The 19,364-nt window shown below is 33.0% G+C and overlaps 1 protein-coding gene across 3 annotated transcripts in view; it reads right to left on the bottom strand.

The window, feature by feature from the left end:
* Positions 1-19,364, bottom strand: part of mgl (low-density lipoprotein receptor-related protein megalin) — a 34,648-nt gene that overhangs the window by 14,056 nt on the left and 1,228 nt on the right. The window contains exons 1-7 of one of the 3 annotated variants that reach the window (XM_017908716.1): positions 18,828-18,908; positions 18,289-18,643; positions 2,580-2,702; positions 1,585-1,716; positions 942-1,196; positions 437-691; positions 57-173 (exon numbers count right to left, since the gene is read on the bottom strand). In XM_017908716.1, coding sequence (XP_017764205.1) covers positions 57-173; positions 437-691; positions 942-1,196; positions 1,585-1,716; positions 2,580-2,702; positions 18,289-18,451 — 1,045 coding nt within the window. In that variant the 5' untranslated portion in view covers positions 18,452-18,643; positions 18,828-18,908. Of the gene's footprint in view, positions 1-56; positions 174-436; positions 692-941; positions 1,197-1,584; positions 1,717-2,579; positions 2,703-18,288; positions 18,909-19,364 lie in introns of those variants that run through there. The other 2 variants (XM_017908717.1, XM_017908715.1) reach the window with 2 other exon arrangements.

Raw genomic sequence — 19,364 nt, 5'->3', positions numbered from 1 at the left:
TGGTAATAAGAAGCTTGTCTGACTTTGTTATTCCTTTATAAAAGGATCTGACATACCTATGCAAGTTATTGAGTCATTTGCAAGAACCCAGCCTGCAGGGCAATAGCAAACTCCTCCTGTGGGAGATGCCCGGCATTTATAACGACATGCTAGTGAACTGCATATAACTGATGCTGTGAACAAAAAAAGTAAGGAGTTATAAAATATACCTATTTTCCATTTAGTTTTTAACCAATGAAACAGAAATCCATTAAAGAGAATTATATGATCGTACCTTGTCTAAAGATCCATATTTCAGCATATCAATTATAACAGAAAATGAAGTAATTATGTTTTAGTTGATAAATTATTAACTTGTACAAGAATATATTATTTTATTGACTTCTTAATACAAACAAACGTTATAAGGAACTCCTATAAAGAACATGATACTTACAACAACTGGTTTCTTCGTCTGTTTCATCCTCACAATCAGGTTTTCCATCACAAACTTGAGACCTATCTATGCAAAGTGGTTTGCCATCAGCTGTTCCTCTAGGACACACAAATTTGTTTCGAGGACATGTGGTTGTGGTGCAGGATTTTTCATCAGATCCATCCTGGCAATCCTTGTAACCATCACAAACATAGGATCTTGGTATGCAAAGTGAATTTGCACAACGGAATTGGTTGATTGTACATGGTTGGAAGTCTAAAAATGTCAAACTCTCATCTTAAACTGTTAGTGGAATATAATGGGAAAATAAAATGAAATTAGTAAACATAATGCTATAAATTAAGAAAATCTATAGATTAAAAAAATCACTAGACCTGAAAACTCACTAGACTTAGAAATTCACTATCCTTAAAGTAACAAAGCTTTACATCCTACCAACATAGAAACAGAAAATCCCTAATGTGGAAAAGTAAGCATTTAAAGTAAATACAAAATTAAAACATACTGCAATTCTCTTCGTCGCTATTATCTCCACAGTCATCCTTGTAATTACACCTGGCTGATTGTTCAAGGCAACGCTGTGTCGAATTACACCTGAATTGATCTAACCTACAAGCTGGTTTCGCAGTGTTCTCACATTTCTCTTCGTCCCGACCATTTCGACAGTCTAGGTAACCATCGCACTTTTTTTCTTTTGGAATACAAAGCTCTGGTGTCGTACCACCACATCGAAAATCATCGGATTGGCATTTCCTGTAATCTTTTCAACGTTTGTGGTCAATAATTTTAGCTTCATAATTTTGGTCTCGATTTTTGAATAATTTTTAAAATAAATAGCACAATCAAATTTTATGATCTTTCCTACATCTTCTTTCGTTACTAACATTTGGAGACATTGTACGTTATCAGATGACTAAATAAAGCTACATAATTTCAGTCGTAATGACAATATGCTAATGTAGATAATTACAGCAGTATAACTATTTTGGTTATATAAAAGAGCTATTACTTTCATCTTCAAAAACACATTATGCTACATAAAAAAATTAAAAATTAAATTCACATTGTCATTATCACATTACTGATAGTTTGTTAACATATTTTACTTCTTTGTATTGTATAACTTATGTAAGTTAACAAATACTCACTGCAACCAGCTTCATCGGTTCCATCGACGCAATCGACAGTTATGTCACATCGCTGATGGGGAGGTATACAGTAGGTCTTGTTGAAAATGTACTGGCCACAAGTGATCTGACCAGCTTCACAGTCTGGTGGTGCTGCAAATAAATTTATTAATCAGACATGTTGCAATTATTCATCAGTTGCTAATCAATGTAATCAATGAGTATTCATTTATTTATATTTCTTACAATGTATTATCAATAACAATACTTCAATAACAATATTAATTAATGATACTTATTGATAACTGTAGTGATTACTGATAATACTAGTTTAGCCTTGTTATTATTATTATATTATATTAATAATTTTAGTAATACATTAATTTCTAATCTTACATTTGAGTTATATATTGTAAAATATATACAGAGAAAACTAATCTTGTGTCTAGCTATCAAAATACATATATCATCAATAGTTTAATTCTCAAGTGTTATCACATTAGTCATGTAAACAATATTAATTCTATTCCAGAAATAACAAAAAGAGTACAAAAATACTCTTTAGCAATACTTGAAATATTGTCTGTTAACAATAATGAAATTAACTAATGAACAATTTATAATTGCATAATTTTAAACGGTGCTTATATAATCATGAACAAACTACAGATTCAAAATCTGGAAACAAAGTTAAGGATTATATAAAAGTGTGTTTAATACAATAATAGTTTCCCAGTGGATGTATTTTACTTAAAGCTGTTGTTGGAAATACAACAAAGAGGATTTGAATCTTCCTGCCGGATGTGTTTTCCTGATCGATCATAATTTTCGTTGTTCCGTGTTTCGTCCTTATCACAATAACAAAATATCACTACCGCCAATTTTTGCGGCGAATTAAATTGGATATGTTTTACACGAATAATAATTGAAATTTTTTTCAATCAATTTCAAGAACATTCTAAACAATTCAAGAAATCAATGTTATTTAATTTGAATAAATTTCTACAAGTACTTACTGCAAGATTGAAATTCATCTTCCGCATTTTTGCAATCCTTCTGATAATTGCAGACTAAAGTAGTCGGTATGCAGGTGCCATCGAGACATCTAAAACTATTGACACCACAGCCGCTGCCATCAGCTGTTAAAATATAGAAAATAAGCAATTAATTGGTAGAAACTAAAAGTTTTGCTATAAAATGTTGTATCTCTTTCTGAAGTTTAATCTAAATGATGATTTAATGCAAAAATTTCAATATTTTATCTCCCTCCAAAAAGTCCCTTATTTTTGCAGTCCTACCACTAAACGAAAATTCCCTGGTATATTATCAGGCTTGGTTTAATAGAAAATTCGTTAAATTCAAGTAACGATGGTAGTTTGTTTGTAATGTGCAAATCGTTAAGAAAATAAATAAATCAGAAGACAACGGATTAAAACAAAAGATGAACACTCGTGACTTGATGACTCAATGTATCAATGGCGTGATAGGTGAAAGGTTCAATGGATACTGGCAGCTCCCTCTTGAGATACATTGAGGACTCTTCTCCGCACAACCGGAATCGAAAAATTCTTTTTAATTTCGCGTATTTTGTTAATTTGGACATAGGAAAACAGGATAATAAAAATTGTAGCGTTCAATTCCTAGATAAACCTATTTCCGAACATTCATGGATAAAATATAATCTAGAATGTTGCTTTCGAAAAGATTTGTAGTAGAAATTATATTTCGTGATAGAAGTATGTATATTGTGCGACGTAGGAGAAATAATATAATAAAGTATCGTTGATTAGGGTACAAAACTTGATATAGCCAAAGAATAACCAAGAACTTTGAAATTTTTTAATTAAAAACGTGAAAATTAAAAAAAAATTTATTAATATAATAATTATGAACACAGTATTTTGATGAAGACATAATTTTATCGATACAAGTATCCAATATATTCTTTGAGAAATTTTTCGTGGAATATCTAGTCGGTGAATATTGTTAAGAATATTCAGAAAGCGAAAGAAGCAGTCTTATTGCATGTGATATTAATATGCAAGATAATAGGTGATTAACGTAATTTAACATCATTTAAAGCGCTGCTGATGTGAAATTTTGCTTGAGGAGATCGAAATCGAATTGACCGAATACCGATTGGTGCTTGTTACTAACCTTTCTTAAAAAAGGAAAAAGAAGAGGGAAAAAACCTGTGCAACGATTTCGAATTCTTTCATTCAAGCGACTGACTTTCTATAAAATTTATGGAACAAATGAGCGGACTTTTTAGCACGTAAGAACAAGCTCCGTTCCTAATCCATGTTGCATGCGTGCACACAATTATAATTATGTGCGCAATTATGAGAGCGCAAATTACAAAATTTTAGCGCAAGATATTTTCACTAAATGAGTAGGAACGATGTTATCTAATTCATATATCTTACTTTCTTTTTATCCTCTGCTTCAAGTGTACCAAAAATATAGAAAAAAGAAACAGAATTTTTAATTTTATAAAATCTGATTTCATGTGCAACGTACCAATGATAAGTAAAAGAGTTACCGACAGAACCTCGAAAACCCTAGATCTAGGGACTTTCTTTCAGTAGGCTCCCGATTTCAGTTCAACTTATTTGTCAAAGAATTTATATGGCGCGAGATTATGATAAAGGTAAAAAGAAGAACAAAAAAATGGATCATTACAAGAAGAATCACCCATGAATGAGAGATACAACGGTACTGGCTGGTACCGAATAGATAGAATCTAAGTAGAATCTAGCTAGAATCGGTTATCTAGCACGTACCTACCTGCCGTATATGTGCATCCTTTCAAGGATAACATCAACAGGATGCTTAGCCTTTCTCGTTCGATGACGTATTTTCAATAATATTGGCACTTACTGCCACAAAAGCGAGTACCAATTAAGGTTATAATTTAATGATTGTACTATGATAGTTTGTTATCGACCTAAGTTGATTTAATAAGATTGACATGATTTTGAATGAACAATAATCAAGAAACACGTACGGGCGAGAGATTTCGAAAAATTCGGATGCGAGATGAAAATATTAACATTATTTTTCCATATGAAGATATCCAAATTGAAAACATTTTATTATTGTTAGTCACGAAAGCACCAAGGACGTGTGCTTAGTAAGAAAACAAATGGTTCTTTGTAGGCAACTTTTGGTTTGGCAATCGCTGAAAATGACACGTTCCTTCCAGTCTTCGTATTTAATAACACATGAACTTTGCAGAAATGCTTATAGTTTTGATAAGTAAAACCTTCAATTCGCGAGAAATATTGCTAAATAAAGAAATGATTCATGCTTCAAAATTTTAATCTGTTCCTTAACTACAATTACCATAAAACGTGATTATCATAAAAATGATTATAATCCTACTATGCAGAATTTTATGAATCATTTCCAATGGCTAATCCAGTTCGATTTATTTTATACTTATCCTACGTACCGAAGAGGCACGCTCATTCCTATTTCAATACCTCTATTACCGAATAAAGGAAAACAATGTATATGCAATAATTAAAACTTGAATTCCTTATTCCAACTTAAATTTAATTCGACTAAACTATACCCAACCTAACTTATTCTGTTCGGTTAAACAATTCATGAAAATTGCCTTTAAAGTAACAAATTGATCGAAAAGCCATTGCAACAGTCCGCTCCTCTGTATTCTTGCGCAGGTTGCGAATTTTCTCATCTCCGTCCCCGTGCATCATGGACAGAGGTGTGCTATAACGGTGTGCAGGAGAGACGAAGAAGCGTAGTGGATCGAACAGAGATAGACATAGCAAGGGGATGTCGGGGTGGAGGGGTAATGCACCGCTCGTACCAGGCGGTGCGCCCTGGTACCGACAGCGTGTCGGTAGACTCGGCCAGACTCAGCGAGACTCGATCAGGAGTCGTAAAGAAGAAATGGAGAGGGGAGAAGCCCAGAAAAGTGCACTCGCCTACCTTCGTTCCTCACCACGATCTTTTTAGCACAATCCTGTCGCGACCTTCTCTAACAGAAAGGTTCGATAGATCCACGAACAAGAAAATCAACGATGAATTCGGGAAAGGGATTTGGAAATTAGGACCTAGAAAATATTACTTCTTGAAATAACCCTTACATTTTCTTGGTTATAATCGTATAACCTTATACGAAAAAGTAGCGATTCCGTTTTCCAAGATGGCAGTACTTCAATGTAACAGATTCCCGCTAAGGAAACAATTAATGGATCCGAAAAGGTAAATTGCAAATTAGGATCTAAGAAGCATTACTTCTCAAAATTATTTCTAAATTTTTCAACTTATGAGAAAAGGATGATACTGTTTTTAGAGAAGTAAATGTTATTTCGAATATCTAATATTTTCCGTAATATTTCAAAATTTTCTGCACACAACAATTCAACACACAACAGTTTTTTAATTATATACCGTACGAAAATTGATAGATTTAATTAAGGTGTCTTGCAATTATTAGACTCGTCGTCCACGAAGGAACAATTATTCAATTGCCTAGCACAAATGAGATTTTATGGACACATAAAGCATTCATTGTACGAATGCTTCAGTCATAAAATAGTGAGACTGTTTTTACACGTCTGAGAGGATCTTAATGATTAGAAATCACTTTCACTGACTGTCTGATGTAAACACATGTAGTCAGACGCCTAATTATCTGGGATAATTTTGTAACATTGTGCATATGCAACTCGCAGAAATATAATTAAAAGGTGATTTACAATAACAATATATTGAAGATCTTAGTTCGTAACTCTTAGAGTCTAATATACCTTACCAATATTATAGTATACATATTAAAAACATGATACTATTACTACTGAAATTATTATTAACTTTTTTACATGATGTTAGGGTCATATTATAAATTATTTGAATACAATACTCATTTTATCAATATTACTGTAGTAAATCCCTAAGATTATATTTCAAAAAAAACTAACGTAATATTTTTGTTCCAAGTGACTGTCAACTATCCGCTATTTTTTCGAAACCTCAGCCATGAAAAGAGCTCGTAAGACATCGATTGTAAAAAAAGGTGGAACACAATTCCGGCTTAATAGCCTGTAATTTGCGTCTACAACGGAATCGAAGAATCTCGACGTGTCATATAACGGATGACCGATAAATACAGCCTTGTCCTGGTTTTGTCGTTCAGTCTAGATTCCTCGTGACCAAAGAAAGAAGGAAAGAAAACGATAATCCAAAAAATGTATATCGAATGTCGAAAAGAAGGTACTTACAAACGTTTACGTCTTAATTCGATGCCCTTTCTCAATTAGTGCAAGTTCTCCAGAAATCAATACTAATCGGATTATGTGTTCAAAATTCCTTAAAAAACAAATGGACTATTCAATCTTCGATTCCTAACCATTATAATTAAAATATATATATATATATTTTTATAGAAATCAATTAAAGGTTTCATCATTGATAAACTCGTTCTTTCTTTCAATGTATACAAGGTACATGAAACAACATTGCAAATTTTAATGTAAATTCGGGCGACACATGCTATTAAGTTGCCATTATTGTCCGTAATTATACAACGAGTTAATCTTAACGAGGTAAAATGGTTTAAAAATTATGTACATGAAAAATTAAGTTAAGACTTTGACATGACAATATCATATGCGACTGCTATTAAATTTCAGAGTCAAGGATGAATACGAGCAAACGAAATTTCACATAAAAAATTATTTACTTGTATAAATTAATTCCAGTAAAAACTTCAACATTGAACGTTATATATCGAAAATAAAATAGGGTAAAGTTCCGTTTCTAATGAATATCATGCTAGACGATACAAATTCATTCCATGAGAATCTTTTCTACCTTTTAGGCTCGGTTTCACCTAAATGGAAATTTTTTAACACTCCGTAGAAAGTTTACCCTTAAATGATTATAAAGACGAATTCTGTTTTCTCACGACGCTTATGGCTATGTGACTCTTTCACAAAAGTATCGCTGATCCCCGTGCTTCTAAAGAAACGATGATAAAAATAAAACAATGGTTTCTGCATGATCCGACGTTTTTTTACTTCCATACCTGGATTTGGCACCATTTGCGAAACCTTCAAGAAGTTTCGATTCATAGTGGCCAACAAAAATATTTAAACGCTGAGAGGTAAATCGCATTTACACGGTTAATTACTAAGACGTCGTTGAATTAATTCCGCAGTATAATCGTGTATAAATATCGAAACGTGGAATTATGGGAGCTATCGATTCGATAGATAGAGTTAGAAGACAGAATTATAAAAGTACCAACATGAATAAAAATTAAAATTCAATAAAGGAAAAAAATCTTGTCCAGGGCTCTTTGAATATCAGCAGATCTCGGATGAAATTAATAATATATAATTCTTGATATTATAACAAAATGAAAAATTACAGTAATACTTATAAATGCTGCCAAATAATGGTGAAACCTTGAGAAGAAGGCATTACCATTCATGAAATAGAAGAAATCTTGATTGTATTAATTTCAAAACTTATAAGAGTGGTTGCTAATGCATTCGGAATGAATTGCTCAAAAATTTTGTCAAGAACTCGAGTTATAAAGAAAGAACTGCATATTTTGGATGGAACAAAATTCAATATTTTTAGCTTGAATGGATATATACAATTATGTATGGAGAAAACACAATCCTAAAGTGAAAATACAAACCTACTTCAAAAGAATAGAGATGTTTCTGTCATGATGTGAGGTCACCTAATAGACAGTGATATGAGAAATCCAATATTTAACAGAATTTTAGAAGAAAATTTTAAACAAGGTACAAAAAAATTGGAATAATTAATACATTTCTAGTTCCAACAAGATGTAGAACATTATTCGAATCGATAGAATAGATATTAGACCATAAATTCTAATGTCATACAATACAAAACTTAGATATTAATCACATTGATTACTTATAATCTAAAATTGGTAGAAGATTATGTAATTGTAAAGTAAAAAATGAGGAATTAAATGTTAAAAAATTAGTTTACAATATGGTGCATTATGGACATAAACATGTTATTTAAACTAAAAACAACCAATTGAATTAAGAATAGTAAAGAATAATGTATATGCTCGAAATCTACTGTAAATACTGTATATCATTGAATTCATTTCTGATTTTACTGGTGTGACCTTGAGTCTTCCCCCTTGTTATACGTACCATACTGTTTTAAACACTTCAGTTTACATATTTTACTGGTAGAATATTTCAGCAGAAGTAAATGTTTAAATACTTAAGTAGAAGTAAAAGTTTGATATTAGGTTTGCCAAGTCGTTTAATCTTTTATTAAACTCGAATAAATCTCTGCAGTTGTAATCTCGAATATAATATTCTTCATCTCAACTGAAAAACTGTCTCGTAATCAAATTTGATGGATCTTTACATATAATCGTTATGGATCATTACATACAATACTGTGTTTCACACAGGTAAAAGAGTACTTACAAACAAAGAGATCAATTACCTTGAAGAATAATAATAGGTATGTAATAGATTGTAGGTTTGAATAAATATAAATATAATATTGTCTTCTCTATTTTTATGCAAATAAAAGGTTAATATAAAAATGAAGAAATGAATTATTTTTAAGATCAATAGGCAACAAATTTCAGATATTCTGAAATACCTTGAACACGTAAGTTAAAACAGAGTAAAAATTGTCGAAATTGTCAAAATGGCTAAAATGTAATTACATAGTAAGTAGCATATTGTGAATAATACTTAAAGAAGCTCCCTTCATCCACGGTATTAATCGAACATTCGTCTCTCCATGGCCTTGTAAACACGTACTAGAAATACAGTAGGTATGAGTCGAACGGTTGAATGGCACACCTATTTACGTGCTTTTCAATTACCTACCAGTCGCCATCGTTCGTTGATCCGACTTGCTCAATTCGCTCGGAACTTTCGGCCAATGACACACGAGTCGAAGATCTTGCCATTATTACAAAGTATCAGCAAAGTAAAGAGATCGAGAATTGGTCCCTATCTTTTAAGATGCTCCGTACTACCAAACTATACTCTTCAAATTTGTTTCCTTCTTTTCAGCTAATTTCCTAAAGTGAAACAACACGTGGAACGGTGAACTTTTGTTCCCAACGTTTACGATAACGATTGTGCTGTGAATAAAAATTATGGATAAAAAAAGAATACGCACAAACTCTCGAGATGGTACTGTTTCAAGCAATGAGGGCTTATTGTATGCTCGTTCCAATTCCAACCATCATACCGCACCGCAGTGCACTTCCTTTCGTTAAAACCGATTCCGCTTTATAAAGCCAACATCGTCAGCCTTCGATATGTATCGTACGTTTCTCTTCGCTATAATACAATCTACACAATACGTGTTATTCTCTAAGCTAATTTAATTAAATCACTTACTTTCTAATAAATTAAATAGACATTAACTTCTTCGCACTGAATAACATCTTTCACGGATAGCTACTATTCGGGTCCTCCTTACCATTGATATAATAATACAATTATAACAGTATTGTTATATACTAACAGTATAAAGCTAGTATAGTACTGTCATAGATGTATTATTATAACAATATCATATTGTTGGAATACCAGTAAGAATCGAGCATTAAACTGAATATTACATTGCAGTGACACTAAGGATTAAAGGGAATGTTTTCTTCGTGTGACCTTTGGTGACCTTGAAGTACTTAGTCCAGTGAGTTCTTCTTTGAAGTAAGTATCATTTAAACAAGTAAAACAAAATATTTCGTTTAAAAAGAGAAAGTTAATTTTCATAACTAATTGGCCAACCCTATAATATTAATATTTCTGTTTTTAGGAAACGTTTCTATGAAATACTAATTTCAGCTGAAACGTTTTAGTTGATACAGTTGTATGAAAGATATGTTATGGTATGGTCTTGTTTATTATAGTGCTTTATTATAGTATATAGTACTATCTGGGCATATACTATACTTTTGAAAAACATCGTTGCTCGTAAATTAGAAAGGAGGAGTGATCCAACGGAGTCACTAGGGTCAAGGAAAGAAAAGCCAAGAATCTTGAATAGAGACAACGCGAGACCCAGCATTCGCATTCTTTCTCGTTGATATTCTTCGATCGTAGCTTGATGCGCCTTCCTAAAGGTTTCCAGGTCGTCCGCCATGATTCACATTTACGATGGCTCTGCTTACCGAAGTTCTACGGGCAGCCTCTATCCCTTTTTACCTTAATAGGACTTGAGCCGTAAAGCAAAGTAAAATAAACATGTGTTTAAAATTTTTTAAACTTGTTGGTACAAGCACAAGTTGTAATTCACGTTATTGATATTCAATTGGTATTATATAACTATCTTACTGAGCATTTACTACTTTCAAAGACGCCGAAGTTAAGTTAACGAACTAAATCAAATCGTGATAGTTATTGATTTGTTAAAGCTATTTTAAATGTTCCTTAATAAAAGAACTAAAATGTTTCTTTCTGCTGTACATACGTCAAATTTATTGAAAGCTAGCATAAAGAGAAAATAATGGATAAATCAAATGGTTGAGTTATACTGGCTTTGCATGCTTTGACATTAAGAATTGCAATTTAGTCAACAGCAATCCAGAACCGCTAGATTCGCGCTATTCGAGCTCTCTCATAATCCCATGGGTGAAAGTTGCAGTTTCCCACGCGACCAACCTGTATACGAATCAATGGGATCTCTATACTTTTATTCTATTCTATTTGTGCACTTATTCAATCATTCATTCAGCCTTATATTTACTTACCGCGTACATAACTTATCGATCAATTATTTATAGCTTTTACTACTCGTTGATTTATCATCTAGTTCAATTTTAATTGATTGGTTACGGCTCATTCGGACAATAATCCATTTACTACAATTAAATGCTCTGCTTAATTACTATTCATTTACAAATATATGTAGTATTATTATTACCAACGATTCTATGTAAAAGAATTAGTAAACAAGTAAGTAAATAAATAAATGAACGTAAAATAAATATTTTTTTCTTATAATCTACTTAAATTATATATAATTATGGAAATCGTGATTTAAATTTCCCGCGTCTAATGCTAGTCAAATGCGCGCGCATAATGAACTTTCAAACCCCGTTTCCTCAAAAACGTAACGTCGTACAGAATAACTTCGTTTCATACTTTTGTCTCATTATTTCACTCAGAATCATCTGTTGTTTTAATTATATACCATGACGAAGTGTTTCTTGCAGCATACAAAACATTCTCATGGATCGTCTTACGATAGTTAACCTCTCTCACCGGTTTCCAAAAGACCGGCAGTTGAGAAGCCGGTATCGCAACACATGAAGTGTGCAGGGGACGTTAGAAACAAAGAAACAAAGACGGAGAGAAGGAGAAAGAAAGGAAGGAAGATATAGAGAAGGCAGAAGGAGAACGTAGAATCGGGGAGGCATGGTCCCGCTATCCGGTCGGCCGCTAAGACGAGGTCAATGAACCTCGATCCGCCTACCGACTTTACCTGCCAGGCTCAAACCTGCCAACCTGGCTCGACTCTGAAGGTATCGGTCAGGATATTTCGCCTACGACAGCTTTACTACGAAACATTTCCTATGCGAACATGAAACAACGTTCTCAATAACGACGAACCATCATTTCCACTTAAAGCATATTAACCTCTAAACGCAAATATGCAATACAAAAAAGCGAATCAAAGGTGTGTAATAACTTTTTAATGCAATAACATATTATAATTGAATTGTAATAACTTTAAAAATCGTAAATATGTATTTTTCAGAAAAGTCCACTTCTTAAAAACTGATCTTCAACCATAAAGCAAATGGACACGTTTCCGGTAAACTGATAAATTTATCTGGATCTGTTCTTAGTTAAATAATTAGCAAAGTATCAGGAAAAATGAATTTAGAGTATAATTATACATACAAACATTTGTTTTAGGTACTGAGAAACACCTTTTCATCGAATAAATTCTTCAAACTCTTGGATTTTACATGCAGTCGGTAATAATTTGCAATGGTAGACTTTGTACACACGTATATTCATATCAGTGGTTTCGCGTTAATTTTTTTCGGACGAGAAACGTAAATAACTGCAAGATTTATGAATATTCTCGAAAACGCTAAACCGAGCCTTCTCGACATAAAGTACCTTTCATAAGTCCAGAGAGTCCATCAACCGTGAACTGGAGAGGCTCGTAGAAAACGTTTAAAGTAAATATGATCGTACGGTTTTGTGTATATCGCGTATGTCGCACCAGAGGCAACGACTTGGCACAAAATGTTAGAGAACTATACATGCTCAACTGTTAATGCTCTCTGCATCAATCGACACCCATAATCTATTATAATAATATATTCGAGCTTTATCTTTATTTAATTCTTTTTTATATTCATAAGAAAAATTGATTTTCTTGAAAACCAAATTGTACATATCATTTTTCAGATTTTCCGAGGATTTTGATTTTAAATTTTGAATGAAATTTCTTGCTATTAGTTTAATAGAGATTTCATCGAGTTTATAAACTCGTTTATGGAAAAATTGATTAATACCTCGGACAAATATAATCAATTATTAAGTACTATAATAACTACTACCACAATTATGAACTGCCAATCAACAGTTACCGATACTTTATTACTATAGCCAGCCGTAACGGTTTTTATGATATATGCATACAGTTAAGCAGGTACGTAGAAATAGACTGATTCCGGATTTTTAACTCCAGACAATCTCTCCAGTTCAATAGCATTTTATGCGATATTTATTGAAGCATAAATATTACTTGAGAAATATGTTGGAAATTGCTAAAATTGAGATAACAGAAAATGGACTGTATTAGTATTAGGGATTTCCGAAAAATATTTCCATCAGCCTAAGCAAACGAATGTCTCAACGTGCACAAGCTTCGTTTTTTCTTCGAGGTCAAAGGAAACGATGTTTCCTGAATACACAAGAGGATAGCGGTATATCAATGGAAAATCATTAAATTCATGATCGTCGAAGAACTTCGATTAAATTATGAAGCTAGAAAACCTTGATTAATGTCTTATCGAAAAGTTCTTGGACCAAAAATCCTTTTTCGATCTAATTTTGGAAAAGCTGAGAATGCCAATTAAGAGACTAATTAAGGAATCATTAAATTGGTTAAAGTTATTTAAATGAAAGTATTTTTTATTAACGAAGGGAGTTCAATAGCGAGTAATTAATAGATACCAGATACCATCTGTATTTTATTGTTACACAGATAAATCCTCCTGTGTGATGCGCAAGCAGTTATTAGCACGAGAAAAAGAAGTGGCACGAATCAGTGGGTCGATGAAACCCAAGAACCTTGCACTCGAGAGTTGTCTGAGTTTGCAAGCTCTAATTCTTTCTTTCTTCTTCCAAAGAAGGAGAAAGTTCCACTTCTGGCATACTCAGAAAAAACATTGTACGTGACTTTAATCTGTGTGCAAGAATGAATACCTATTCGTATTTTAACAATTATTTTCATTCCCCTTTCTTTGTAACGAACGAAAAGCTCATTGCGCCATTCTTTTTCATGAATTTTGTATCATCCATTAAAATTAGATTCGTTTCCTGGAGATGTTTATTCATGTTCATTATCGTAATTTTTATTGATTACGTTTTCTGAGAAGATAAGTCGTATTTAGTGTCACTTAATGATGCAAAAAGTCATTATATTTATAGACGTTGGATAATCGGCACTACATCGCAATTGCAACGGAACCATTAAAATCGCAAATCGTATGGTTACATTTATGGATAGCTTATAATTTAGCATATGTTTAACAGCGATGATACGAATCAAATTTCGTTGTAACTATGTGGATATAATTTCGATTGAATTTTCAAATTATTTTCAATAACATAGTAATCTCAATCTTTAAGAGTAATATAGTTATTAAAATTTTGATTAGAAACTACTATTATCTATTGTCTACAATTAGCCTATAGTAGACCAACCAGAATTGATGAATGTTGATATGACATGCATAAAAGTAACACACATCGATGTTCCATTGGGAAATTCAATATTCGTTAAATTTCATGTAATTATAGTTAACAAATTATACGATGTTAAAATTTACGTTAATTTGATATTATCATAGGAATTCGGAAAACTTTTGGATCAACTATGCTTCCTTTAGTTGGCTTTCCAGAAATGTATTATCTTCTCATCATACGTATTCAATTACAACACGGTATCTCCCGAAATAGTATCGAATTACCCAGATCCATAACCATATGGACACTTAGTGCCTTTGTGTGACGATCTTTTGATAAAACAATCCTCCTGGGTACAGAGCCCGATATTTATGATACGTATACTTGATATACGTCCCTGGATGAAACAAAAACGATATTAGAAAATATCAAAGAAATTTTTTGCTAAATTAATAATCGTGTCTACAGAAATGTTTTAGCAGATATATGATTAAAATGTTACTATCGTCATATACTTTTCCTCATTCGCCAATCTTCAATTACAGTTATCTGCTTGCGAAGTTTGATTTCAGATCGAGGTTTAACATCTCAAGGTCGTGGCATTTAAATCCCCGATTTGCATTACCACGCTTTCAAACGTGATAAGTGCGCACTTAGATCAATCGTTTCTGCAGTTGTATACGGATCTATATTCCTTCAAAAATTTCCTAGAGAATTTTTATTATTGTACTCTCCGACTATATTCCTATATATTTTATCCAGTATTTTACAGTAATTAATAATTTTTAAACGATCCTGACGAAATAAAATAATATTAAAAATAAAGATCCACCGACGACTCTCATTCTATATTTGAAAATTATTAATCAGGTCAAATTCATATATGCCAAGTTAACGATCAATTTCGGAAGGTCCGAAAGCAAAATTCGAATTTGAAAAAATTTCTATGAAGTACCGTGAAATAAAATTTAGAAGAAGCTCGAAAAATGGGAGTCCTCCAGAATTCGGAGCATTCTTTTCATCATGTTTACTACGAGTTTGAAAAACCGGTTTTCCTTTCTCCATAAAACTTGGACCTATATGGATGGCGCATTACACACAGCATGTCACGGTAGTCCTCGATCGTATCGATCATTCGACTGTTCAAGTGAGTACTTAACAAAATCTAATAGATATAACCAGTTCAACTTCTTCGTCCGCTAACCTAACCTAAAAAAGAAAAACTGATTAACGATAACGAATCGAATGCTATTCAAAATGTTCAGATCTTTTATTTCTCGCTCAGAATGCTGCTTCGCGATACACTTTCGATCCCGTTTCGATATACATAATTATCGCGAAATTCGTAAAAAAATTTCGCGCGAAATGATCACGAGGAAACGAAGGAACTTGGATGGAAGGAGCACATCGTTCGGTTCTGAAAAAAATCCTGATCGGTTTACACGCAAACTAAGACTACAAGTGGAACCGGTTTCGTAAAGATTGCGTGGCCACGCTGCGTTCGTCTGTGTTTATTTCGTTTGCTGCCGCGATCATTCGAGTGTTCGTTGCCCGATCCCGAACAGATTAGAGTATAAGAAAACGCGTTAAAATGTCCAAAACTCGTATCTGCGTCGCAGCTGACCCAAAGTCACGCGGCCACACGATTACACGAATATTGCAAAAATGTAATTTCCCGGCCGATAAAGCGTTAAAAGGAATTAGAACATGTTACAAATATTTGTCGAATTTTGCGCGCATTTGCATTCTTCTTTTGAGACTCGTGTAAGAAGGTGGCGTAACCAATTAAAAGTTCATCAGTTCGCCACATTTTTCATTAACCAAGCATAAATTCGTTGATAAACATACACGCATAAAAATTACTCGACATGCTTTTCGTAAGAATTTTCGTAACTTTTGATAATTAAATTGTCCTGGTGCTATTTAGTTAATTGCATCGCATCTACAGAGCAACAGGCCCAGCAAATTGGTCGACTGCTAAATTTAACTTCTCCTACCCGGAAAGGTCGGCTCTTACGCGTTTTACCTTTCACAGAAGCCCACCTTCGAATCTCGAGGTCATTGTTTATCTTTTTCCTTTTTCTCTCATACATCATACAATATTCATGTATAATAAAATACGAAAAAGCATACTTTTATAATACCCCTCCGAACATTTCCTTTCCCGCTAACGTATATACATTGATTTGATTATAGGTTAACCCCTATTACCGAGAAATATATTTAAAAAGATTCGTCTATTCCCTAAAGAAAGCGTAGGAAATTTCACAAGAAAAAAGAAATTCGAATATTCTTACGTTATAAATTCTTATTCTGAATAATTTCGAATTATATAACGGCGGGAAAAAAAAGGGAAAATCAATTCGATCAAAAATTTTGTACTCAGTGATTTTCAGATTCTAGTAATTTTTCGCGGTCCAGGGATTAAAATCACGTTACAAAAAACAAAAGTCGTACTAGCAATGAGGTTAACGGTAAATTCAACCCGATTTGTTAACTACATTCTCATACGAGGCGGGATTTTTAAAAAGTTAGACGCTCGAGGAAAAGCCACGCCATAAGTCGCACCTAGCGGGGAGCAGAGAAAGCAGCGACCGGAGATGCTTCGATGCAAACAACCGCGATCTCGACGACATAGTGTTTGTAACAGAACCAGAAATAGATCGAGAATAACTATCTCAAAAATTTCGCGTCGGAATTTCATTTGAAGGCGTGGAATTAATGAAACAGGTTATAAAAGATTTTATTTTTATTTTTTTATTACAAGCTTGATTAATTACCAAGTTTTATTATTAATACACTATAGGGGGAAGGAGATGTGTTTTTCAAAAGTAAGAGAAAAGGAGTATATTTCAATACTGAAAGCAATAATGGCCTTGAAAAGGTTCATAAAAGTAATTTTAAGGTTATAGCGGTTGCGTCACCACTTAATTCTTTTGGTATCCCATCATTCACAATACATAGTTCTTTCCTTAGATTATCAATTGTTTATCATCCTTTAGAATGTTTTCCACATATGTATGCGAAGAGAAGGAGATTACAGCGAGGAAATTTATTGACTATTTTCATATTACTCAGAAAGGAATATATGTAATTAACTAATTATACATCGATTGTAGAATTCCAAGAAGGTACATAAACTATCCATTTGTGATTCTCTAGATCGCAAATTATAAATTAAGCCACACACGAGCGAGATGAAAAGAAGAAATTTAATTACGTCTTATGCACGAAGGCAAACAGATATGCATTCAACTGACGGAACAAAGGCGAACGAAAGTGTGTGCGTATATTTGACTTTGTGGAATTGGTAATTAGTTAACGTGAAAGTTGACAGAATGGTAACAAATGGTTATGGTTACTTAATGCTCTACGCTTTTTGTGTACATAATTATTGCATTATTATTCCAATACGTTTTAGCGTGGAAAACAAAAATAATACAACAAAATACAAAAATAAAAAAGTCAATGCAGTGAGATTAACATTTCTTTACCATAAAACCGATGAAAAATATTGTCAGAGTACGATTCACATTAAGCTACATACGCGGAAACTTCTCTATGTGAATTTATTATTCAATATTTTAACGGTTTCGAAGTCATATATAGAAAAACATTCATTTATGCACAGAACGCATGCACAGATGCTCACAGCTACAAAAGGTTATTGCACAATTTTGTATAAAAGTTATAACAATAACGAATTTTAATTTAAAAAATTGTCACAATTTTGTCTCTAGTAATAAAGAGTGTGAATTAACCAGCCAAAAATAGAAATTTATACACTTACCCATTCTGATGGCAGCAACCTGTGCAACACCGGCTAGGACTAGGATCAACGGGAGGCCATCGAGGACCGACCATAGGTTTTTCGTTCCAAAAGTATTCCCGGAAGCGTATTTACCACCGTGGAGGAGCGTGCGTGGCCGGCGTGGCCCCGTAGCCACTGCCATCGCACCGTCCTTCTCACAGCACACCGTTCAACACACCAATTTTCGTCTCCACTGTTCGGCCGGCACCACGATTCTTCAGATACACCGTTCAACGTAGGTCGAAATTGTACTTTTATATAAATACACTTTAATTGAGATATAAAATAATGCGAAGAGAATGTTTTTAAAGGATGAAGAATGTTCGAAACGATGCTACAAATTAAAGTTTCTTTCAAGTGAAAATCGGAAATGTTGGTTTGAAGATACACTTATTATGGCAAAATAAAATTATCTATTGCACGTGCGGGCTCTTCTTAAAGTGAAAAGCAAGCACGATTTTTAAACCAGAAAGAAAATCGGAAAAAATGAAAAAAAAAAGAACGCGAAAAGCACAAACGATTTTCGAATTCAGTTCATGATTTGCACACACAATATTTACACGGCTACGGTTAGCAAACGACTAACTCCGAAGCGCGTACACGCGCCGAATAGAGGGATCCTGGTTCGAGACTGATGCCATCGCGCATGTGCAAGAAGAAGATCTAAAGACCACGTGTGGTAAATCCTTCGCTAAGATAGTATTTGCCTAGCAAATACCTGTGAACGCTGTGACATGGATATTAAATACAACGTAAAACCCGATCAGTGGAAATAGTCGATTAGTGATTGAATTAGAAAATTAATTCCTTGAGATAACTATGCGACAATTCTTTCTAAATTAAGTATCATTTTTATTTATTCTGGAAATGGAATTTTATGAAATAAACTATTTTTCAATAAAATTTGTCTTATGTTTCATTGCTTTATTTTGTTTTTAGAAATAAATAGTATTTAAAAATGAGTTCCTTAAAATTTTCTTGACTTTTATGTGATATTTTAGTGGTTTTAAAACATTTTAAATTTACACCTGCATTTATCCTTTTTATTATTTTAT

The sequence above is a fragment of the Eufriesea mexicana genome, unplaced genomic scaffold (assembly GCF_001483705.2).
Source record: "Eufriesea mexicana isolate 0111107269 unplaced genomic scaffold, ASM148370v2 scaffold12515, whole genome shotgun sequence".
In the NCBI taxonomy this organism is placed as follows: domain Eukaryota; kingdom Metazoa; phylum Arthropoda; class Insecta; order Hymenoptera; family Apidae; genus Eufriesea; species Eufriesea mexicana.
This window is presented reverse-complemented; position numbering and strand designations above follow the sequence as displayed.